General features: G+C 46.5%; 1 protein-coding gene across 5 annotated transcripts in view; it reads left to right on the top strand.

Moving 5' to 3' along the window:
- The first annotated feature begins 368 nt into the window (after window positions 1-368).
- The window catches only part of LOC142571127 (uncharacterized), a 44544-nt gene continuing 18821 nt past the window's right edge, over window positions 369-26091 (top strand). For 3 of the 5 annotated variants that reach the window (XM_075679414.1, XM_075679415.1, XM_075679413.1), the window contains exons 1-4: window positions 369-510; window positions 9853-9921; window positions 16475-16635; window positions 21881-21966. In XM_075679414.1, coding sequence (XP_075535529.1) covers window positions 415-510; window positions 9853-9921; window positions 16475-16635; window positions 21881-21966 — 412 coding nt within the window. In that variant the 5' untranslated portion in view covers window positions 369-414. The remainder of the gene's footprint in view (window positions 511-9852; window positions 9922-16474; window positions 16636-21880; window positions 21967-26091) is intronic. The other 2 variants (XR_012825771.1, XR_012825772.1) reach the window with 2 other exon arrangements.

Raw genomic sequence — 26091 nt, 5'->3', positions numbered from 1 at the left:
TTATATGCGGATAAACTTTGAAAAAAGTCAGTCATATACGTAGAGTCATTTGTGAGCGTGTGATTTATTTCCGACAGCTTAACATTTTAATATAACGGTTGAGATTCCGCAAGGCCTAAGATGACTTGCCTTTTTGTTGGATATGGATACGCGTACATGTCAGAGAGGTGAATATTTTCTTCCCTATGTGCTTAGCGAAATTAATATCACACCAATTATCGCATTTCCATCTGTCAGCATGATGCGTCAGAAGAAATCAAATCGACGAGCAAGAAAGTATGCATAGGGTCGAATGTTCCATTCCAACGTGCATATTTTGAAATAAATACGACTGTGCCGCTCAACCGTAAAATCATTGCATTGCAGTTTTATATATTCTTTGCCGAGTCCTAGTAAAAAGTTAAGAGCCGCACGATGTGTTTTCAAGCCTCTCTGGGAATCGTATTGCTCTTTTTAAGCATATATGATCAAGTTTATGGCAGAGGCAATCTTGGAAACTACGCAACTGAGGTAATTCAGCCATAATATTTCAATGTTTTAGTGCCCACCGTTTGTTATATCATGATGCAGAAGTCATCCTGCTCCCACACTTTCCTCCGTCGTGTGTTTATCTCGCTCCTGTAGTATTGCCCAAATGGCTAGGGACCATCGTTTTCACATTGTAAAGCCTAACATAGAATGTAGTTTAGTTTTTTATGGTTTACAATATATCAGAAAATGTGTGTCATTTTTAGTGAGTCTAGACATATTAGAAGCAAAGCGAAATATTGATAACGTAATTAAGGAAAGTAACTCCACTAGGGCTGAGTATTGGACAAGTTGGTATTGCATTCTAAAACTGGTACAGTGCAACATAGAAAGGAAGAAACAATCCGAACCGGCCATCAGGACATGTCACAACGCTTCACAAAATGTCACAGTCGCGACAGTGAATTCCTTTCTGTGGCTATCAATGGTGTAGCCTTCTATCGGCGCGATGTTTTGTAAAGTGTTGTGGCGACATGTCCTGATGATTTCTTGCAGCTATATGTTTCGTGCAATTTGCTAATAAATCATATGGAAGCCAGCGCTCTGTTCCTTTATTCAAACGGCTCGGCTTGTTTCTTCGTTTCTATGTTTCGCTATACCAGTTTTAGAAAGTAACTCGTTATGCGATCCACAGAACTTCGTATGGTACTTACATCGAAGGTATCAACCTGCAGTAGAATGATCTGCAAGGTGAATTATTAGAAACGCGCACTGCTAGGCTAGATAAACTCACGATGGTGAAGCACAGTGAGCGCTCCTCCAGCGTATTAATGAAGACCTCAAGTTATCATTAGTGATATACGTTGCTAGAATGGTAGAATGCTAGAAATTATGTGGGGCAGAACCCTCCCGAGCAGCGCGGTGTGTCCTCCTATTGGGCTAGTGGCGTCACCTTCCCGGAATACCGCTAGCAGAACCCTTCGGTGTGGTTAATTGAAGCCGAGTCGTGATTTATCTACAGAATGGCAACCGCAGGACGTGACTCATTTGCAGCTGAATGGTCCTGAAGGCCGAGTTATATAGGAATAACTTAATACAACTGCTCTAAGTCTGCTTATCATCGATTCGTGAAAAACTTGCGGCCCTTTATGCTCAATGCCTCATGACTTCGAGAGTTCCAGAGAGCTGAAAGGAGACCAGCAATATACCAGTCCATAAGCAGATAGACATTAAGGAAGTATAAAATTATAGACCCATTACCTTGCTCATATTCTAGAATATTCACCAATTTCCTCTAGAACTAGCACTCAACTTCACATAAATCATCAAAGAGAACAAGGTGAATTCAAGAAATGCGTATTCCACAAGGGATAACATCCATAGCAGAAATGAAGCAATTGCGAAATCTGCGGAGTACAATTACCATCGGCATTATATATTGCCATATATGCTACACCGTAACTAGCTAAAACATAATTTATGAATTTTCATGTATATGTACTTATGCGCGTTGATTTCTCGCCCATACAATGTCCGCCTATGTGGGCAATTCTGATCAAATATTTTAATTGCGCTAACAAATAGACATGATTTTATTCCACAAAGTCGAGGCCCATTCCCACCTCCGGCTAGACCCGAAATGTTTAAGCCAGGAAACTCTCGTTCGCACTAGTAGCTCGCCTACTTCGACAATGTCAACGCTTGATCTGGTATAAACGGATCCATACCCAAGTGGTATTTCCCAACATATAAGTACCACTTTGTATTTTGCCGGTTGATATATATGGCAATGCATCCGGGTCGGGTTATTTTGAAGATCACACACTGCCGAGCGAGAGAGAGAGAGAGAAAACATTTATTTGTCATCAGATTGGGCGACTTCCTCGCAGGGTGGAGCCCTTAGTTCAGGGCCCCATCGGCTCGTGCCACTCCGGGTGCCCGCCGGATCAGCCGTCGCTGCTCTTGAGGGTCAGAGCTGGGTAGCGCAGTTTCCCAGGAGGAAGGTGTAGGTGAAGGAATAGGGGAGTAGCCCGGAGGGGGTGGACACTCCCAGGTGCAATGATATGCTGTGAGCTTTGCTCCACAATAGGGACAGTATGAGGGATATTGTGTGGGGTGGAAGAGGTGAATATAAAAGAGGCAGGGAAATGAATTAGTTTGAAGCTGTCGCCACGCGACGGCATCTTCTCGATTAAGGGAATTATGTGGTGGAGGCAAGTGTTTCCTGGTATCTCTGTAATATTGTAGAGTTTCAGTGTAGTTCAGTGGTTCTCTCGGTGCGTCGTCTGGGTTGGACAGCTCTTCCAATGGCGCCCGGTTAGCGAGCTCTCGGGCTACCGCATAAGTGCGTTCATTAGCATGGAGAGAGGCGTGTCCAGACGTCCAGACGATACGCACCCTGTCTAACGGTGTGGGGTGTAATGATGTAAGGATGCGGTGTGTGTAGGATGTCGCCCTCCCTTGTGCCAAAGTCCTGCAAGCGGTCTGAGAATCAGTGACCACTGTGATACGTCCATCCGGCGCCGGCATGGTTGAAGCGTGTACGATGGCTAGGGCAATAGCAGCCTCTTCCGCCGTGCCACTGTCCACAGTGTTGAGCGTGGCCGAAGCTCTCATAATGTCTGCACTAACTAGTACGACTAGACATAGGGCACGTTTCTGTGGGTAGCGGGCCACGTCGGTGTATAGGACTGGAGTGTTTGATGTGTCATCACCAAATAGGCGAGCCAGGGCTTGTGCTCTTGCCTTTCGTCGACCTTTATGACGGTCAGGGTGCATATTCCGGGGAATTGGGGCCACGTGAATTTTATTGCGAATGCGAAGCGGAAGAAGTGTGCGGTTTTCCTGTTGCGGTTTTCTTGGTATTCGGTATTCTAGCCGGGATAGAATGTGGCACCCTTGACTTGTTCGTTGCAGATGTTGCAATTGGCTCTAATGATGACTTTCAACTAGTTCGCGGATGGTGTTGTGAACCCCCAGTCGTAGTAGGAGCTGCGTAGATGCATGTTGGGGTAGTCCAAGCGCTGCCTTTAGTGCCGTACGGAGGAGGGTGTCCAACTGGTGCATCTCAGTCTGAGTCAGATTATGATATGGGAGGTGGTAGGTTAATCGGCTAATTATGAGGACTTGAACAATTCGGAGTACGTCTTTTTCTTTCATCCTAGTCGGCGGTTTGTAATGCGCTTTATCATGTGCGTTATTTGCGTAAGTTGTTGGCGGAGCACGTGTAGGGTATGTGTGGCCTTCCCGTTGTGTTGTATGTGAAGGCCTAGTACGCGTAGTGTGTCTACCCTTGGAATAACGTTGCCACTGAGATGCAATGTGATGGCTGGTGGAATATCGGCCTTTTTCCGTTTTTTAATACAAGCAGGAGCTCCGAATTCTCAGCTGCGCATGTGAGTCCTCCGGCTGTTGCATACTCTTGAACTGTATTTACGGCTTCCTGTAGTGCGTCTTGAATTGCGCCGTCTGACCCTGTGGTCACCCAGATTGTAATATCATCGGCGTACAGGGCGTGCTGCACGTTCGGAAGTTTGTCTAGGAGCGGTGGAAGCTTTGCCATCGTCACGTTGAACAGGGTGGGTGAGAGAACCGAACCCTGGGGAGTCCGTCTGCCGGAAAGTTTCATGATATCCAACCGAATATCACCTAGGCCGATGGTGGCTGTTCGGTCAGATAAAAAGGCTCGCACATAATCATAGATGCGCTTTCAGCATCGGGAGAATGCAAGGTTGTTTAGACTGAGGTCATGTGAGATGTTATCGAGGGCTCCTTTGAGGTCCAACGCCAGAATGGCTCTTGTTTGAGCTTTACTTGGACTATCCACAACATCCTCCTTAAGTTGTAGAAGTATGTCCAGCGCAGACAGACCTGGTCGATAGCCGAATAAGGTATTAGGGAAGAATTGGTTCGCTTCGAGGTGAGGCTGGATACGATTTAGAGCGACGTGCTCGAAGAGATTGCCAACACAAGAAGTCAGAGAAATGGGTCTGAGATTTTGGAGGGACAGCGGTTTCCCAGGTTTCGGAATTAAGGCGATGTCGGCGTTTCGCCATTCCTGTGGAAGCGTTCCGCTTTTCCAATTGTCGTTGTAGTATGCAGTGAGTTGCCGTATGGCCTGGTCATCGAGGTTGCGTAGCAGTGCATAGTGAATGCCGTCTGCTCCGGGCGCTGGGTTTCCTCTTATGCCTTGTAGCGCTGCCCTCACTTCTGTCTCTGTAATATCACCGTCCAATTGGGTTTCTTCCTCGTGTGGATAGTCTTTGTACTCCGGTCGGTGGCCTGTAGCAATGTATCTTTGTTGCAGTGTTTCGAGGAGCGCGTCATCATCCATTTGTTCTTTGTGGATGATAGTGTGGACTGTGTTCGTTGTGTGCGTTCTTGTGTGCGTTGTGTTGAGTAGTGCTCTGAGGAGGGACCACGTTTTGGAACTACTCAGTGTGACATTAAGGCGGTCGCAGAGGTTGTGCCACTTGCTACTAGTGAGGCTGGTGGCTTATTCTTCAGCTTCTGCTGTGATCCGGGCGTTTCTTTGTTTCAGCCTACGGTTGTGCCTCTGCCTCTTCCATCGTTTGGTGAGGCCTCTTCGAGCATCCCAGAGATGGAGCAGATGTCTGTCCACATCCGGTGTCTCCGTTGTTGCAGTAAGTTGCTTAGTGGCTCCTTTAAAATCTGCTTGTAGCTATTGTGTCCATTCGCGTAGAGATGGCGTGTCTTGATGTTCAGATTTGGTTCTGTTGCGCCGGAAAGTGCCCCAGTTCGTTATTTTAATTAAACGTTCTGGGGGGCGTATGGCCACCAGTTGGACTTCTGTGGCTAGAATGCTGTGGTCACTGCCCAGATTCTCCATTAGGTTGTTCCAGGAGCATTGAGTCAACCCCTTGACCTTTGTTAAGTCAGGGCAGGTATCCCTGCTTACGCTGTTGTCCGTTCTGGTTGGTGCGTCAGGTTCTGTCAGAAGAGTGATTGATGAAGGTTCATAGCGTGGGCTAGACGGCGGCCTTCTGGAGTTTTTGTTTGGTACCCCCAGGCTTGGTAGGACGCATTGAAATCTACCAGAATAATCAATTTTTTGGCTTGTTTACTGGCGCCCCGAAAAAAGTTGTCTGAAGTCATCTCGCCGCGATTTGGGTGCACTGCAGATATTAAGTAAAAACAAGCTAGTTTCATATCGATTCCTAGGTACAATTTCTAAGAGCACATGCAGAATGTGGGAGCTGTCGAGCGTGTGCTCGATCCCTGTGATTTGTTTGGACACAAGGGTGGCAGCTAGTGGTTGTTTAGTGGTGTCATGCTTGTCGGTGTATGCATTGTATCCAGTGAGTGTGGGAGTGCTATGTGCTTCTTGAAGTGCTATAACGTCTGGTGGGTGAGGACGTGAGGCTAGGAACTGTGTGAGGCAACCCTTCTTCCTTAGGTACCCTCTACAATTCCATTGCCACATCAGGAAGGTGGTGGTAGTGCGCCCCTTAGGTTTGCTGGCCATGATTGGTTGATACCGCCTCGCTGGTGGGGGCAGGTGTTGTTGTACGAGCCGGACGGGTATAAGGGTGTGACCTTCTTGGTTCTCTAGTGGCGTTAGTGTCATGTGGCAGTGAGTCGTGTTGATGGCTGAAAGTTCAGCTAAAAGTTGCGCTGATGAATTGTTTCATGTCAGTCATGGCTTGTTGTATGACCTGTTGTAGCATGTTCTTGACATCAGTCATCTTCTCTTCCTTCATTTTTTGCATCTCCGCTCTTAAAACAGTCGCCATTTACTCTATCATTTCGCACACTTCCTGTTTGGTGCAGGAATTGTGAGGGAGTTTCTCAGGTGCGAGTGTGTGTGTCTGGGTGAGTGAAAGCGTCGCTGTGGGAGACAGTTTGTTTTGTTTGTTTGTTTGCTGTGCGGACGGAGGTGAAGGAAGAGATGAGGAAAGAGGGGGAAACTGCGCTGACCAACTCACCGCTGTCGCCTTCCTGTTGTGATGGTCGGGCATTTTCGTCCATGCGGCCTGAGGTTCCTTCGGTGGCTGTTTCTGCTGCGTCAGGCTGCGGCTGCCAGATCGGCTTCGACCACGTGGTTGCTTCTGGTCCTTCGACGGCCTGGGGACCCTCGACCTACTGCGACTTTGGGACTGGCTGTGTCCACGGGATCGGTAGCGAGGACGACCACGTGTTGCATCAGTAGTGGCAGGTGCCGCACCGTTGAATGTGTCGTTACCTTGCTGGACGTCTTGTCGTGCTGGAGTGGTTGCGCCGCCATTTTCTGCTGCTCTCGGAACACGTGGCTCTTCTTAAAGGGTTTGCGTTGCCGTACAGGACGGGGTGCTCACCAACACAATGAAAACATTTCAGCGTGCAATCATGTCCTTCGGAGGGGTTGGAAATTCCGCACGCTGCACACCGGGGTTTATCCGGGGTTGGGCAAACATCCGCTCCATGACCCGTGGAGAGGCACACGCTGCACAGCTGCTGTCGGGGTTTTTAAATGTAGTACCGGTATTCTGCTCCGTAATAGTAGATGTACAGGGGAACCCTAATGTCAGAGAACGTGATTATGGCCGTGGCTGAATTTCCCATCATTCTTGCATGCAGGACCTGAGCCATCGGTGATCCGATATTTGCCATCAGCGTTGTCGGCGTTGTTCTTTTCTATGCCGGAGATGACTCCTTTGCAGGAAGCATCCGGAGCAGCCACATGCGCCTGAACCTCGTACTGCTTGTTTTCCAGGCATATAGACTTTATCAGCCGCAGTCTTGCCGCTAGTTCTTCGTACGGTGTGCTGACCACAGCGACGTTCTGCTCTCGGCGTATGTGGATGGTTAGCTGGTGGAGCGTGCTCTCGTTTAATTGAGCCGATGTACCTATAGCTCTGGCTATAGAGTTCTGCGCCACTCACCGAGATTCAGTCCATCTCTCGGTCGGAAGACCACTTTCAAGTCGTCGATCGGTAGCGGGGGCAGCTGCGAGCTCTTATTGCGCAATGTCAGATGTGGGTGGTCCTGCTGTGCGGGTTCGGTGTTGGGTGGCAAGCTCGACGTAGCTTGGACCTGTTTCTTGCGCTTTCGGGCCACGAGAAACCAAGTCCCGTGTTCATTGTCTTGAGTCGGTTCTTGATCCATAGCGGCTGGTGTGGTTTCGTCCAATGCTGCAGCACGCATGGGGTTTCGGGCAGCCGTCGTCACGGTAGCAGTGCAGTGGGCATGGGCGGAACGCGATGCTGTCACGCCGTAATCGCGGCGCCTACGTTAGGCCTAGCGCTGCGGCCTGCTCGCCTCGAAATTTCCAAGGGCCGAGGTCTCACCGGATCTGGGAGATATAAAAGATTTCACCCGTTAAGATCCGTCAACTGGTGGTGGTAAGCACGTTGTAGAAACAAAAGATCAGCTGTGAGGTGTTCCAAGAGCCGGAGCCCATTCGGAGTTCGTCCTTCACACGCGATCTTCTTCTTCCCACACGCTGCCGACAAATGAGAAGGGCAGGGACAAAATTCCGAGCCCTTCCACTATATGAAGATGGAAGACCATCGAAACTGTATCACTCAATAGCTATGTTAAGTTCTATATGTGGTAATGCCATATTGATTGAATGAAGGTACAAACACGCAGCTTTATTTGTTTCGTTGTTTTTTTTGTAATTTCTATTTCTCTTTTTTGTTCTTTTCTAGTTATCAGTTTTTACATCTGCTTTTTTTTTTACTTTGACATATGCACGGACTTTGCGACACACATGACCTCTGTTATTAAGTGTGTCCGTCGCAAAACACAATGAATCGCTCGTGCTCCCGCCAACGCGGCCGCCCTTTTACGACGACGTGATGGCAATTTAACAGAGCTAGGTGTGCAAGAAGACAAAGACGAACGCACGAGCAGTGGCAGTGCCGCGTCCTCGTAGTTTGGCGCCGGAAATTTTTAACAGCTTTTTTCAAAAAGTTTGACAAAATGTTTACTTTAAAAAATCTGTTGTTGTCCTTGTGCTTTGGACCTCTTCGGTTCCCACGTGTGACAACCGTATTTCAAGGGCGCAATACAGGTCCCCGATCCCACAAGTGTACGTGCCTTTGAGCACTATCACCAGGAAAGGCCCATATGATTTCTTTTTCTAAGCATCTCGGACACAATTTTTTCCAAATCCTAGCCGTAGACTGCTTCTCTGTAAAAACTACGTTTGAATTTGATCAGTTTTCAAGTGTTTCAGTTTATGTAAAACATTATGGAGGTATGGTATCAGATGTACTTTTATTCTATCAGGTTGTTTTTTTGGACGGATCGTTCCTCGTTTTATTTCTTCAAGCTTTAACTTTACATTTTTTTAAATTTGTTGAAAATGCTAAGTGATAAAAAAGAAGGGAACATGGCAAACGAAAAAATAAAGAAAATGCGAACCTTGCTTGCGCCGAATTGTTTATTGAGCGAGAGTATGTACTGGGCCCGCATAAGAGCATGGCTTTTGTGAACGATTTCAGTTTGCAGTTTTACGCTAGGTAAATTTCATATGTCTGTTTCCATTTTGCGTGTTTCTTTCCCTATTTTTCATATGTACGCAAAATTAGGTTATGTAGTTCAGACCAATGAGCTGCCCAGGCCCGCTCAAAGGTAGCAATGCTTTGGCGGGCTCTCGATATAGTTAGAGCATATTTTGTGTTCAAGGGAAGATTAATTATAGAAATCATTACAATTACTTTTTAAACGTTCCCAAACATTTGCTTGAATGGCGACACTTCCTAAGTAAGCATGAATCATGGTTATCCGGATCTAGTGCAATTGGGTACGATGGCGCCATTTTTATATTGAGATAGAAAGAATGTTCATAAGCAGAAGAACTGCCTTCAGTCTTTGTTGACCAACGGGACATTCCAAGGCCTCAGAAACAGAGCAACGAGTTTGACGACATCATATGACACCGCCCTTCAGCAAGCAAGAAACATAGCGTTTTATGTCGTACTGTAACCTGAGTACTTCTCAGAGGAACTGGTTTTGGCCCCACATTATTTTTTATTTGTGCAGCTCTGCTTTAGGCTGTTACACTGTAGGTCCCTCGTATTTTATTATTGGAATGTAATTAGATGGACACACCAGAAGCAGTTACGTCGTCTTCAGGGTGCTTCACGGTGTTTCAGTTTGTGTAAAACCTTATGGAGGTATGGTATCAGAAGTACTTGTATTCTATCAGGTTCTTTTTTTGGACGGATCTTCTCTCGTTTTATTTCTTCAAGCTTTAACTTGACATTTTTTTTTTAATTTGTTGAGAATGTTGAGAACACCCGCGCGTGCAGATTGAGCCACCCACATGCAGTATTTGATAACCACACACTCTTAAACTTTTCACAGCCTTATGGTTCTAATACGAGTGTATTTATATTTTCACCCCTGTAAACACCTTTGTAACACCCTTCTTTACAGGAAAAGGGTGTTAAGAAAACACCAATGGAACACCTCAGTCTTTGTAATTTATACCCTAGTTTCACCGGAGTAAGTGAACGTGCTTACAGTATATTATATATGAACATTTGCCATTTACGTTTTGATATGTGCTATACATAAAATGCGCGCTACCTGCGCTTGAATCAGGTAGCTAGAATGATTAGATCGGGGCATCTAGGCAGCACTGTACTGACTTCGAACAGCCGTCAAAAATGAAGTTTCCCACGAAAGTTGATCTCGAATGGACGACATCAATGCACCGACTTTGCATAGCCAGATATCTGCAAAAGGCTTCGAATGATCAATGGCAAAATCGTTAGAATGCTATCACTGAAAACTTAAAGGTATGCAAAAAGTTAGCCTGGGAATGGTTAGGAGTAATGGCTAACGGTTAATAGCTCACTAAAGGTTTGCAGATGACATTGGCATACTCAGGAACGCGGCAGACTATTTACAGCAAATGTTTGAGGAACTTAGCGTAAGAACTTAAGTGTAAGAGTCTGATTGAAGGCTCGTATACAGAAGTGAAACGTAATGTTCCACAGGCTGGCGAGAGAACGAAATCTCATGATCGCCAGTCAGCCTCTAGAACCTGCGCAGAAATACGGTTTTCTAGGTTAATTACTTGCAGCGGCCTCTGATCAAGGAAATTTACAAAAATAATAAATTATCGGAGAGCTTACGGCAGGTTTACTAAATCATGACCCTGGAGCTTTCCGCTAATCTTTGTTTTCTACCATTACTAATACATTGGGCAGAACTTGGAGGTTACCAAAGATGATTGGGAAGACGTTGAGGACCGCGGAACGAGCGATGCAATGAAAAATTTTAGGCGTGACGATAATCGACGGGAAGACAGCGATGTGGATTAGACAGCGAATGGGATAGCTGATATTCTAGCTGACATTATGAGGAAGAAGTCGGGCTCCGGAGACCATGCAATGCGTACGGGCAGAGAACCGCTGGTCTATTGGAGTTGCAGAATGGATGCTAAGAGAAGGGAAGCACATTCGAGGACGGCAGAGGAGAGGGTGGGCGTGATGGAATTCGAAAACTTGAAGACACGTGAAACCAGTTAGCACAAGCAAGGGTAATTGAGATCGCTGGAGAAGTTTTTGTTCTGGCGATTTGCAATAAAATAGGCTGACAATGATGATGTGACGACATCCAGCTTCGTGGTATGTCATGCATGCGTGTCATGCACGTTCTGATAGCTCGATTGCGTTGACGGGGGGGGGGGGGTAATAGCCTCGTAGCCAAGGGAGGCACACCGGGCACTTGTAACGCTTACTAACAGTAACATTTTTGTTATTACGGCACTGGCCCAGCTTCTTCCCCCTCCAAGGTCAATTGGCACCTTCCTCACTCGAGAAATTTTCTGGCTGCGCCACTGTGGGGAGAGGGGCGTAAAGTTGGTCTAGACCCCTCCCCCTAACTTGTCAACGGAAGCGGGGGAGCGGAGCTGCCGCCGGGCCGCGAACCTTAGGCAGCCCAATTACCGGCCTTATTTCCTTTTGGAAGTGAATACTGCTCTAATGTCATCACACAGTAGGATTCATGGTGGTTTTAGGGCATTTCACAATTAACAAAACTGCATACAGCCATCACCAAGTCTTAGCTTGCGCAGATCCCTGGGAGCTGGGCAAGAATCTCATGAGAAGAAAAGCTGCGCACCGCTCTTACATGCATTGTCAGCTCTGGATCACCAGCGACTGCACCTTTCCGATAATAAAAATCACACAGAAACTCCTCTGGGACCCTTCTAAGTATCCCTAAGCATTGTGACACTTGCTCATGTACACGCAGTCCGATGTCATTATCAATAATATGAGACTTAATCTGACGAGTATAAGCGACAGCCCGGTGACGAGACGAGCTACTGTTTTCGCCGGTGCATAGTTAATGAAGCAAGCAACGTACTGCAGGTGGCGGTGCCAGTTGCGCTAATGACTTTCCGTTCATTTCGAGCCGTTAATGCTCTTTAGCGCTTCACTCATCCGTCTCAAACCATTATCAACCGTTCTCTGGCGGCAGCTGCTTGCGGTACGACCGCGCGAACCGTATCTTGAAAGTGAACTGCAGTGTGGACAGAGTGTGCCCACTGCTGAAACTTCACGCGCTGTGTTCTCGCCATTTACTTCGCTTTGAAAACAGACGCGCGTGCACCCATCTTGAAAGTGACCTGCGAAAATTGCATACTACGGCCTGTGGTGAGAGCTTCGTGAGCGCTCTGTTCTCGCCGCTTCCGCCGCGTTGAAGCGAGAGCTAGCATGAAGGTGAATTCACTCGCTTCTGCGTGTTCTATCTTGAAACACATCGTACGGTGACGACTGACAGACGGATGGTTTTTCCTGTTGGGTAAGTATATAAATGCTGCGTATTAAAAACTGCAGGGCCTGCGAATTCCGCGATAACAACCAGGAACAATCTACTCCCCCGCCTCCCGCTGGGCAACGATCTTTTGGTCACCTCCTCCCCACTACCGGGAAACGGACACTACGCCTCTATCTCAGTTAAAGCAAGTATGATGAAACGCTAACAGCGAAAAGGGCGGCGTTTCCTAACGCGTTGCTCCATGGCTTCCTAGACGGGCACGCGAAGCTGGCGCGCACGAATCTCGGAGGCCATATTTGACCGCTTAATCACATAAAAAGAAAAAGATAATGCCAAGCGACACAGTCAAAAATGTTAAACAAAGAACTGATTTTAACTGTACTGTTTGGGGAAACAAAATAAAAAATTACACAGCTGCAACACACACCGCTAAGATAAACAACCGCCGGCATAACGTCGGAACGACCACTTGGCAACATTCATGTGTCCGCTATTTTACCGCTTTTACGCTACACCGCTGTTTCGTCTCCGCAGCGAGAGCCGACATATTTTCGCGTCTATGGTTTTGTTTTTCTGCAAGCCAACGCAGGCAGCTCATCAGTGGATGCACGGCTGCACGGCGTAGCTTTGCCACCTGCGTCATTTTCTCGTGTTCGCATAATAGGCGTGAGACATGTCGCATGTGAAGTGCCTCACGCCCAAGGGAAGCGGCCGTACGGGTGTATAGCGGTGTGCGCCGTTCTCTGAAGCATCATCGTGTTTTCGGCATGGAGATTTCAGGTACGTGCAAATGCGTTTCACCCTCCTATTGTGCTCCGGAGCAAAGCGTCCAAAATTTCATGTCAAAGATGCGGTGCCCATCATCATGGTGTGAATTTCGAGCGCCAAACGAGAACTACGGCACTTAGAGCACACTGCAGCTGCTAAGTCAGCGTGGAAATTGTTTTAGGTGGCCGTCATATATTGCTGTCAGTCTAACCTGCGGCTTGTGGAACTTAGCCGATTGACATTTCTTGTGGCAGCGATAGGTGTGCAAATGCAAGCGGTAATAATTTTCGAGAGCACACAGTTGTTTCGCTCGATGTTTGATCGTGTCCATGGCGTTATGAAGTTTAGAAAGCTAACTGGCTTGATGGTGCTCATTTCCAACTTCGAGGGGCGTAACGTTGGTGCTGTATGTGTTTGCTTTCCGTGCAGCGAGTAATAGTTTCATGCTTTTGTTGCATGGGCGTGGTAGCTGCTACATGCCGCCTGGGCAGAAAACAATAAAAGCAATTTGCTCACTTTCATACGTATGCAATGTGACGTAACAAAATTTCCAGCTTTTTATTCGGAGCGTAACTATGCAGTATAGTTTAGTACGAAACTAAAATTCTATCTTAGCTTAGCACCTTTGAGGCATGTGACACTCGCTTCCCTATTTGCATTGTTCGCCCAAACCGCACCGCCCCTGGCAGATGCGTCTCCAAATATTTGATGGTAGGCACTTAGAGCAAAATCCGCAAATATTGCCCGGTTAAGTATCCTGTTACTTTATGCCGCCACTCGTTCATCTTGTCTTTAAGCGATTGTTAGCCCCGAGTATGGGACGACGCCAAACTTGTGAGGTGTAGCAAATGCGGGAAATTCAAACTGGCGTGGCTGCAAGTTCCTGTTCTTACGTTTTCTTGGTTCAAAACCAGTGCACGCAGTATCACGGATTTATTTTCCTTTCTGCTATACTTGATCAAGCTAATGGGACAACTGTATTTGCTCTTTAATGTTCCCGCTGCATTGTGTATTCAGGTTTGCTGCCAGAAAATACTACAATTTTTTTCATTCTCCAAGTTGCGGAAAATTTCAAGGACGACCGTGTGTGAAACACATAAGATGACACAACTGATAGCGAAATGAGGAGGTGTTTCTTTTATAGAGCTTGGACTCGACTTTTGGTGAGGATATCGATCGGCCTTGTGCCTGGTGACAGCACACCCGACATGGCCAAAGTGCAGCCTGTCAGTTGAGTGGCCGCGAATGGGCGAGCAACACCAGAAAATTAAGCAGAGCCGGTAGGGGGAATATTAACTTTGGAACACAATAATGCCTTTTTTATTTTATTAAAAACATAATGACATATTTAGAAAAACAATCATTTCTCTTTGTGCAGCCACATAGAATTTTTTGCTTGTTACACGAATCTGCAGAGAGCAGTCCTTCCGAACCCTTTTTGCTTGCACAAATTAAGAGGAGTGCACTTTCTGAAGAAATTGATGCACTCAAATGTGCATCCAGCACACACAGAGATGTAAAATAACCAAAAATGTTACGGCATCAGAAAAAAACAGGTTTGAAAGATGTTCTATCATCCTAACCCGCCTTGGCATACGCAACTGAATATAACAGCAGCAAAGGTGCATGCAGAGGAGTGTTTGTAAATATTTGCGAGATGGGGACATTTTCCAATTTATCCTTTTTATTTACTAAAAGCTTCTTTGTGCCATGCCAGTGCAGTAAAAGCTCAAGATGGTGCCTTTCTCCCAATAAAACTCCTTTAGATCATAAAATTAAATTCTGAGGTTTTACATGCCAAAGTCACAACCTGATGTTTTGGCCACCTGTCTTTCTTTAACGTGCACCTGAATCTAAGTACATAAGCGTTATTGCATTTTACCTCCATTGGAGGGCAGCTACCATGGCCTAAATTGAAGCTGTGACTAGCATGAATGAGCAGCATGGAATTATAGTAACTGGGCTATAGCGCCAGGTCAGCCTGAGAAATATTGCTTAGAACTACCAACTTCTTGGCTCACAAGCACTTTGCACTAGGTTAAAGGAGTATGGAGTACGGACAGCGACCGTATATGTACCAATTTCTTTTTAGGCTGTGGACTCCATTATTAACGCGCGAAAACTCAATTAGTCAAAACTAGCCTAAATTACATAACCAGCTCAAAACAAGCACCACGTATAGCAGGCTTTGGACATGCAAATGCAGTCAATTTATGTCGCCGAAATTGGAGGTGGAAGTCACACTATTTCATGCATTTGGCCTAAAACATAAATAGTCAAACATAATTGAATTTCTAAATCATTCTTCTCAGTGTTCTTTCAGGCCTGAAAGAAGGAGCCAAATGGTGTTCAGGTGAACGAGCGAGTAGTTACGCGGCCCTTGCATGTATTCACTCACTTCTTTTAAGCTTCAAAAAAACTTTGTATTGTACCTATTGAGCTGTAGAAAACTCGACTCGGAATTTCTCAGGATGCTCTAAAATTCTATCACTGAGAATTTGCTCTGAATATAATATTTGAGCAGTTAAAAAGTCGTTAATAACTAATTACCTAATTAGACGAAACGAAAAAAATTGGTTTGATTTGCTCCAAGTGATGGTAAGCAACATTTACTTGATTCTGTCCAGCTGCGTGGCACTTGTACATATTTAAAGCTTGCACTAGTCACACGGGAAACCTGGTACTAACAAGGCACATATAGAAGAGGCTAAGTTTTGTGAGCCAGCCATGTGTAGCGATTCATGACTTAGGACTTTGACTTAGGGGCGTGATATTATTTACATGATCGACACCTTGTATGAGTGTGTTCTAGTCCTGCTGATCGATTAGCTGTGCATAAACAACTTTTCTCCACGTGTAAGCTCATGTGCTTCTTTCAAGTATATTGCCTGATCTTTCGAAAATAAACCATCCTCGCACTTCGTTGATTATGTCATCTGTTGCTTTGCCAAATTTTCAACATGCAACTGCGGAAATTTTCATCTAGTTTTCATATTTCCTCGTTGTTTCGTGGCTTTATTTCTGAACAAGTTGTTTTCTTTGAACCTTTTTATTGTTATCATTTCCACATGTACTGTTGTTCCCCCTGCTGCTACCATAAAATGGGTTTTAGGGCTTAGTCCAGCTGCTGATGCAGCTTTTTTCCTCAAGACCTGTCCATATTCAAATGTATGCTGTATATGGGAAATAAAACACTTACTTACTTACTTACTTACTTACTTACTTACTTACTTACTTACTTTTTATTGACCTAGGGAGTTCTGTAGCTTGCATGATATTATACCATTGAGGGCGAGACTGGGTTTACGGATATTAGTTCTCCATTTAGGCGGAATATAGATTACCTTATAAATATTCCAGAAATATACCCATCGTTTCGACTTCGACTTTTTGCTTACCCGCAAAATAACTTTCGTAATATCTACACAGTTGCGTGGAAGTCCGCAAGAAATAAGAAGTGCTGGTTTAATTGTGAAAGCAACTCGAATCTTCTTTACAGCTTCTTCGTTCAGCTTCGGACTACTTCCTTTTTCGGAGAAGCACCAACGCAACTACTGCATTTACAACAAACAACCGTTGCGTCGAACTGTCCTACATCTTTCTTAATGACACATCAGACATCGTGACTTTAGATGTCCGTGAAAGCGAAGAACACGAATGGTAAGACTACAGATTTATTTTAATGCAAAATGCGATCGACATAAAAATAGATTAAGAATATTTCCGTAAGCTCCAACACATCACACTTCCTGTTCACTTGCAATAGGGAACAGTCATGTTTTTCCGCGCCATCTCTCGGCTTGCAGAAAAGCGCCATGAATCATGCGTCATGCCGAAGACAGCGCAATACAAAGCCAGGACCTAGACAACATATCTAAAGACATTAGGCACGATTGCTGATGCTTTCACCTGTGTTCTGTGGGGACCTCCAACTGCTTTTCGCTGCAGTAAGCGAAACACAGGGTCTGTGGCAGAGCTAGTAATAGGCTAGGCGTCTTTTTACGGCAATCTTTCACTAAACCAGCGAATAAATATAATCCCAATGATGAGCATTGGGCAACGTGCCGCTGCCTCGTATTTGTTTAGTGCGAAGTGGGTGAAATCCTCCATTAAAAAAGAAAATTATCATAGAACTCACAGAATGACGGACGATAGTAATTCGAATAGCAATCGATGAACATAGCTGCCGACCATATTCCTGAAGTCATGTTTATTCAACATGTACTGGCAAATGATTGAGCTGTATGCCACATAATCCGATAGCGTCCCACTTTTCTATGTCATTCGCTTGCCAAGGTCGCCAATAGGGATTAAGGCAGGACGACGACTGTATGACGCCGATGCAGTGACGACAGAATGAAGAAGAAATGACACCAATCGAACGACTAACGCGTATAACGACGACGGCATGAGGAGAATGAGATGACGATTATCAAAAGTGACGATGGTGTAACGACGAGAACTTCAAGACAACCATATGAGGACAATAAAATGACGAGCGTGGTGTGACGACGACAGTATGACGATAACTGGAGAAAGTTTGAATGACGAGGATGACATGACCAAGACAGCAAGATGATGACGGTATAACAAGAGATGATATAACAAGAGATAGAATCTGTGTGACGACGGCGCATTTACGACGTTAGCATGACAACGTTCCCATAACCACGACTCTATAAAAGCATGATGGCAACATAATGACGAACACTGAGTTACATTGACGGATCGACGAAGCTGGTCTGACTACGAAGGCATAATGACAACGGGATGATGACATGCAAGCAATGACGATAGCGAAACGACGACGTGACGACTACCGCATGATACCAATGGTATGACGACGACCGCACGCGAGAGTCAGATTTAGCAGCTACAATGATGGCGATAAAAGGACCACGATGGCATCCCGACGACGGTATGACAACGAACGCATGACAACTACTTTAAACGACGATGCAGTGACGACGATGGCATGACAACGGCATGTAAAAAATGAGATGGCGAGTGTATGATGACAACGGCGTCCCAATTGCTGTATGACGGAACCAGTATGACGACAATTCCATGACGACGACGTCATGACAATAATCGAATGACGGCGCCGGAATGACGATGACAAGGCCACGACGGCATTATCATAGACGGACAATGATAGCGACTGTCCGATTATGGCGTCATGATAAGCGCAACGACGATTGAAGATGGACTTCGATGGTAAATGAAGGCACTATGTCGATGACGGCATTAAGACAATGGGACGACTTGAGGTGATGACAATCAAAAAACGACATCGTCAATTGGCATTCAAATTACTTTTGTGTTTCGGCACATATAACGACGTTTTGTTAAATATGTAACTCGAACGTCAATGCATTTTTCCGCAAAGCCAGGGAATTATTATCTCGACACTGGTGTCATCCTGAGAATTCACTCTAAGTGAATCCGCATGCGAACTAGACCGCTAGAATTTGTAAATTGAAACATCGGCAGTGAGCAAATTAGTTACCTTAATTATTTAGTGCCTTCGACCTTATTATTTAGGCTATCATGTTTTGTTCTTCAGAAGAGACAAATTTTGGGCGAGTAAGTGAGGCATGTTTGTCTACCGTGAAATGAAAACGCCGGGACCGAAAAGAATAGCGCGCTGGTCCCGTCTAGCTGGCTCGCCTTGTTTTGGGCCCGACTATTCCGCTGTGTGTGTGCGTGTGCGTGTGTGTGTGTGTGCGTGCGTGTGTGTGTGTGTTGCAGCCTGTTTTCCTAAATGCTTTTGAAATTTGCATGGATAAGCAGCCTTCTCAGAACGCGTCGTCATGGGCTTTGCCGAGCAAGGCAGCGCCGTCTAGCGTTAGCGCCTGGGTTCGGTATAGAAGTCCACTGCACATGCGCGGCAAAATGAGCCACAGCACCTTAATTTGGTCGAAACTGGCTCATGCTGAATAACGTAGATATAGTGCAACCATTATACGGGAAGGAAACACCAAAATAAGCCAGGTGCCTGCTCATCGCTTTCTTGTCCCAGTTCCCACCTTATGCGCTCGCTTCCCGTCGCAAGCACCGCGCTGCATGCCTGTGTGGCGTTAATATGGCGTTGCTATAGCGGCCAGTGCAGCGCCTTGCTGCCGTTCTGAGCTGAGAAGTTTGCCGTTCTGTACAGATATAAAATGCGCCATGCGTCGTTGCTAACACGCAGCGCAAAGACAGGTAAACAGACAACACGGCCGGTGAGCGTGGTGCGTATAGAAAAACGCGCGGTCACCCGCTATCACTTGTGCTTGCTTACCCAAAACACGGCGCCATGGCGCTGTACTGGACACCCGTGGCAATGTCATATAATCATAAAAGTGCGCATAATCAAAGCGCGCGCTGCGCATTACCCAGGGCAGCACATGATCACCTCGGCTACACGACACCTTCGACGGAGGGAGAGAATGGATACGCCACAGACAGCCGACGCGATCAACGGCGAATAGAAACCTCTACAAGATGCGCGAAGGAGTGTAGAGAGAGACCTCGGGCCCCTAAGGGGCTTGACGTGTCCCTAAACGCCCTTGCAGACCTCGACACAGCTGGAGGAGAGAAAGAGAGAGAGAGCCTGAGCGTGCGCCGACGGACGAGTCGCCGCCTACATTAATGGCCGCGGCCGAAAACACGAGAAATGTCTAGAAGATTCCCAGGCTTTTTTCGTGCTATAGCAGCATGACTCCATCAGAAACTTCGCGAAACGGCCCGTGGAGAATACCCTGTTTGAGTGTCGAGGGTATGCCGACGAGCGTGCGTTCTATGAACATTGCGTGCATTCGCTTAGTCTGAGACCTTTGTCATCTGACTGTGTCTTAAGATCTTTAGCCTGCCTCACACAACAGAGGCGTGTGATGAACTTTTTATTTACACACTTAGAAAACATTGGTCAACTCGACAAACTGTAGTTCTACTCTGTCACCGTAATGTACCTTTCGTGCAGCGAATCCTGTCACCTCATTGTAGGACGGTCCATACACTGAAGGAATTTACCATAGCACGCTGTTGCCCATGAGTCAGAAAACTCAGTGCCCACTTTAAGGCGTAAGCCTTTAGTGGCTCATGAGTGTCTGGGAATGGATTACTGAATGGATCCCAAGGGAAGGGAAGCGTAGCAGAGAGCGGCAGAAAGTTAGGTGGGCGGATGAGATCAAGAAGTTTGCAGGGACAACATGGCCACAATTAGTACATGACCGGGGTAGTTGGAGAAGTATGCGAGAGGCCTTTGCCCTGCAGTGGGCGTAACCAGGCTGATGCTGCTGCTGCTGCTGCTGCTGCTGCTGCTGATGATGATGATAATGATGATGATGACTGTCCTGGCGAAATCCGTGGTGGACTCAGGAAAGCGGTGATCAGCGGCGAGGGGAGCAAGGAGAGGAGGCGCCATGCCAGTAGCCCTGTGCGAATGGGCGCGTGGGAGAGCGCGAACATGCGCGTGGGGGTGCGCGCAGATCGACGACAAACCTCGCAGCCATATGGCTATGATTGCATCCCATGCTCTCGGGAACGGCGGCGTCCATTCGCAGAACGGTTCCGACAACAGCAACAGAGGCAGTCATAGATAGGCTTTCGCTTATCGCAGCTTAGCTCAGCAATGTGCGCATAGATTTTTTAAAAAATTATTCCTTTTTTTGCGTCTCTCTCATTCTCTCTCCAATTCCCTTCCCCACGCAGAGTAGCATGTCAGCGATGCCTGTACGCCGCCGACTATAATCTCTGCCTCTCATTAAAGCGTTCTCTCTCTCTATCTCTCACAAAACGCCGGCGAAGGCGATAAAAACAGCGTGCTGGAATCCGAGGCGATCAGAACGCACCCGTGAATAAAATTGACGCGTAGACCGACCATCTGCCGAAAAATGTGATTCCCCGACAAGATAGCCGACGAGTTTTTGGAGCGTCTGCGTTTCCGGAAGAAGTTTCTTCGAGATTTGCCTAGACCTACGCCGAGGAGGTCTGGCTCAAGACGAACAAGGTTGAATACGAGTGGACACTTGGCGTTCCTATTGATTCTGCATTGTACATGTGCTCATTAACTCTTAGTGCTTATTGTTTAAAGTCTAGTGCTTGTTAATTATTTTCTAGTTTTGTTAATACTCACCTCAATTGCATTGTACATGTGCTCATTAACTCTTAGTGCTTATTGTTTAAAGTCTAGTGCTTGTTAATTATTTTCTAGTTTTATTAATACTCACCTCAATTGCATTGTGATGTGCCTGGCCGAAGATTGCATGTGTGAATTTAAGTGCCTTATTTGAAGTATAGACTTTGTTTACTTTAGACAACTATCGGCTCTGACTCGGTCTTTCGACCACAACCGGCTGAATAGTTGGCGCAGCAGAAGGCCTCTTATTAATTTTCTGTGCTTTCGTGGGGTTATCTTCGGAGGCTGGTAAACCGGCTTTCGAATTTGGCCCGGCGCTGGCGCCTCGTCCACGCGGTATGTGACACGTATTAACGCCACATAGACGCACAGTGCGGTCTTGGCGGGGGGAAGCAAACGTACAAGGTGGGACATGGAAGAATGAAGCGATGAGTAGGCACCCGGCTCATTTTGCCGCACATGCGCTGCGGGCAGCTATATCGAACCCAGCGGCTAACGTTAGACGGCGCTGCCTTTGCTCCGCAGATCCCCGATGGCGCGTTCTAGACAAGGCTGCCCACATCTGTGCAGTCTGAAGAGCCATTTTCTCGAAATATGTAAGGAACGCGTAGTCGAATTTACAGTTTGTTGTTATCCAATATTTTAAATTGCGGTAAAAATTAGGAAAGCAACAATATCCAAATGCTACATTGAACAGTTGTTACTGTTGACATTCGGATTTTTGAGATGTAGTAAATGCTTGATATATTCTTGCAGTAACGTTCCCATATAACCTTTCTACAGGGAGCCTAAGCTGCTCACAGCTACAATAAATTCAACGGAAAAGAACATTATTCGTTACAGTACATTTGATATCGAAGACACCGAAGGTAAAGTTTTTGAGATTTTCCCCAGTGAATGGCTGACACGGCTCGGATGGCTGCTTTCAATACAAAATATATAAATACAATAGATATCTATGGTATTGTTAGATTTCCAAGAAAGTCAAGGATAGAGTAAAACTATAAAACATTCTTACTTGCTCATGCTCACACTGCAAATGAGCTCTGGAATTTGTCCGTCTTAATTTTTAGTTTGCTCACCGGACTACTTTTACGCGGCTAAATACAGGCCTTGCAGATAAAGTGACTGGCCTGCGCGGCACACGCAGCACAGTCTCAGTGTAAGCTGGATCAGCAGCCCTATGAGAGCTCCATTTCCCGCAGCACGCAATAGAGGCTGTTCGCTGCAAAGTCTCTTTGCGTCCCTTTTATGAGAACGGACTGAACAGTCTGCCCGGCGTGGACAGCGAGCTGCGGCTTGGGGTCTCTCTGCACAGCAGGATGCTTCGCTCGACGTAGCCTGGTTGCCGTCGCGCGAGTAGAATACGATTCGCTTCTTCAGCAGTGGTTCGTTGTGAGGAGGCGTCATAGCGTGTAACACAGCGTAAACACGGTCATCGAGACTGTGAGGCACACAGGTCACATCCCTTTACGCGTGGCACGTATGCAACGCCTACATATTATCACACCTTGTGGAGTACTACCCAAGTGTAGTTCACAGTTCGCGGGCCCATCTGATGTCGCATGACATGTGGCACGATACGGCACTGCTGATGATTTATTAGCACCCCCTCTAAATAGGGCGATGACAAATAGTCACTTAGCTTGCTTGATTTATTCAGGTATGCTAAACATGTTTTTCATTCGAGCAATTTTGTATACTTCTCCTTAATGTTGTTTTAGAGCGCAGCTCTTAACTACCCGTTCCTGCGTTGGCGTCGTAGCGGAACGAACGAGCAGAGCGAACTACGAAAGAGCGAACGCGGAGTGCAGCGGGGATTGAATAGCGAAGAGAGCGCGAGGACGAGGCTATAGTCAAAGCATGAAGCGGAAAACGAAAGAGGAGGGTATGGCGAAAGCGTGAGAAGAAAAGCGTAGGGCCGCATTGCAGTGACGATGACGACAAGATGGCACCCTTGTAGCGTGCGACGTATGTTCACCGCTGGCATGCGGCGAACAAATCGAACGATTCTATATAGGCGCATACATAGTCCGATTGAGCGTAAGCGCGTGCGCACACACACACACACTACGTCACGTTGGCAGGAACAGCATATACAGTTCGACGCACTGGCGCAGCCGAGGTAACCGGACGCGGTCAAAGCTTTCCAACGTACCCGACGTCGAGATGGCTCTTGTTCCATCCGCGTGTTGGTCGCACCGACTACGCCGACGCACAGTGCAAGACAGATGTGTATGAACGGGTGACAGCTTTAGCGACTTATGTGCTGCTTGCGAGCCATTTGAAAGTGTAATTTAATTGCAGGTAGAGAAAATGTATATTGGCAGAGCTCCAATGAAACAATTAGCCGCTGTTGCTAGGGTTTATGGTACAGCGCTGCTAAGAAGGGTGTCGCAGGTTCAAATTCCTGCAACCGCGGCCAAATTTCCATGGTGGTGAAATGCGAAAAACCTCCTGTGTCCCGTATAATGGGGAGACGCTGAAGATCCCCTGATGATCAAAATTAATCCGGAGTTCCCCACTACGGCGTGTATCAAAATCAAACCGTAATTTTGGCTCGAGATGCCCCAGATTCGCTGAAGTTTAGGCTGTGATCCTATGAGGGCACACAAGTCTGCAGCCCTTTAGTCTTCACCCTTTTTTTCACTCTGTTGAACAATCCAAAACCTGTGAAGCTTAACAATGGAGTCTAGATGGAGCAAACAGTTCTTAGTTCTTTCCCCTATAAGAATCACCGTGAGATTTTTCAAAGTGACAATCACCAGTGGTGTGAGTAGCAGGCATAATAATTTCCATTTGCGTGCTGTTCAGGGCGGTTACGCAGGCAGTTGTTGCCTAAATCCGCTACGCACCACATCATGTGCGGAACCTTAGCCGAGTCCTTCAACAGCAGCAAGAGGGGGTATTCCACCTACGAATAATATTAGTAAAACAAGCTGCAACGCTGATGAAGCTAAGACAAGGAATATGAAGCGTAGATTTTTAGACAATAAATTTTATTGGTTTTTCCGGCTTGTTAATATGAAAAGTTTATCTTAAAAATCTTTAATAGGCGCTGAAGGCAAGTAGATATAATGAACTTGGCAACATTGGCCATGTCGTTTCAAAGCAGATCACCATAACAGTAACTGTCTGCTTCATTTAGAGCAGTTCCAACAATGCTGTAATCTTCGTGATTTCTAAGAATATCTTAAAGCACTGAAAATTTGCCTTTTTATGACGTACAAATAATAAAATGCAGCGCCCAAAAAAACTCTCAGAAAGATATAGCGAGCTGGAAGCTTTAAGAAATTTCGAATGCGAAACATGATTTTACGGTTGAAATTATGCTAGTGTAGAACAAATATTTTATTTGGTTATTAAAGCGCAGCTTTCTGTGCCTCTTCCTTCCGACTTTCCCACTGCAGCTGCTGCTGCTGCGGCTGCTGCTGTCGCACACACCGCATCGGGGGGTGGTTCAGAACGTGTATATAGGCGACAAGCGCAAGTCAAAGAGCAAAGGCGACGGGTAAAACTCGTTTTCACCCCACCGCGTCGAATGTGCAGAATGCCGTCTGGAGCTCCTGGCCGTCGCCACATTAGCCGCTTCACAGCTGTAATTATTCGTGACTCCCCTCAGAAGCATTGCAGAAACTGCAGCGCTTCCCTTTCTACTAACGTGCGAGGCCACAAGGGACGCCGGTAGAACTGCAGAGAGGAGAAGGAGAAGAGGCAATTCTAATACACGAGAGGAGGAGGTGACGTGACAAGGCAAGGAAACCCCACTACTATACGGCAGTGCTTGCGGGGAAACAGGCTAAGCTTAAGTTCAAGGTACGGTACAGTACGTTGCTGCTATTTCTAAAAAATGAACGCCATGGAAATGTGTCAAGCCGGCAACTTGCGCAGGGCGTGAAGAAGCAGAACCGCATAAACAAAGCACGCCGCAGGTTTCAGGAGACACTACGGTTGCGGTCCACCGTCAAATCAACACTTCTGTGTCCGCCGCGTTAGCTTTACGGCTACGGCATTGCTAGAGGTCGTGGATTTTATCCCACTCACGGCAGCTACATTGAGATGGGGGCGAAATAGAAAACGCACGTGCAGTTAGATTTTGGGACACGTTAACGACCTTCACGGTATCAAAATGAATCCGTAGTCCGCCACTGCGGCTTGCCTCATATTCTGAGTGTGGTTTTGGCACGTACAGTCCCACAATCCAATTCCAGCTTAATACTTCTGCCGCAATACGATGCGCCATGTGAGGAAATGACAGCGCTCAATCGTCTCAGAGGTTATAAAATATGGCGCGCAACACCTCAAGCAAGCACATCTCCCTGTGTGTTCTGTGTACTACGCAGACAAACAGAAGTGGTGCACGCAAGGTGACGTTTAACATCAGCTCGCCACTGTCGCGTTAGACTAAACGTTGACTAACTTAAACTTTAGCCATCAGTATGACAGATAATTACCGTCAATCAAAGCATCCAGCACGGGAAGCTTCGCTTACATCGATTCCCACAGTGCGTGGGATCTGCATCATTTTTTTCAATTGTCGATCCTAAAGATTAGAGCTTAATGTAAAATATCCCACGTCAGCACAATAGGACTGTCGACATAACAACGCTGATGTCATCCATGTATCTAGAAGTGTGTTCTATAAGAGCTATGCCCCATCACTGTATAACCTGCTAGCTTTAACACAGTCTACACCACGGGCCTGCGCGTCCAACCGGTTGCGTTGTCTGGTAGCAGACCAGAAGGGCGTCTCATTGCCCTCCTTTCTTCTTTTCCTGGTTGCGTCGAACTCAACCAAATCGCCTATGATACTGAATGGAATTTGTACTGGAAGATATGGTGGCATTGGTGGTAGTACACAAACAGATAAGTGTTTTGGTATTTAGAAAACTAGTGATAAGCATACAGTACATGCAAAAGAGATAATGGGCGCAAGTTTTATCAAGTTAGTTTTGCGTCAGCACACATCGTTCTTTTCTCTGAATTTCCATGCG

The sequence above is a fragment of the Dermacentor variabilis genome, chromosome 2, assembly GCF_050947875.1.
Source record: "Dermacentor variabilis isolate Ectoservices chromosome 2, ASM5094787v1, whole genome shotgun sequence".
Lineage (NCBI taxonomy): Eukaryota > Metazoa > Arthropoda > Arachnida > Ixodida > Ixodidae > Dermacentor > Dermacentor variabilis.
Note: the sequence above shows the minus strand (reverse complement) of the source record. Positions and strands in the feature narration are given on the sequence as shown.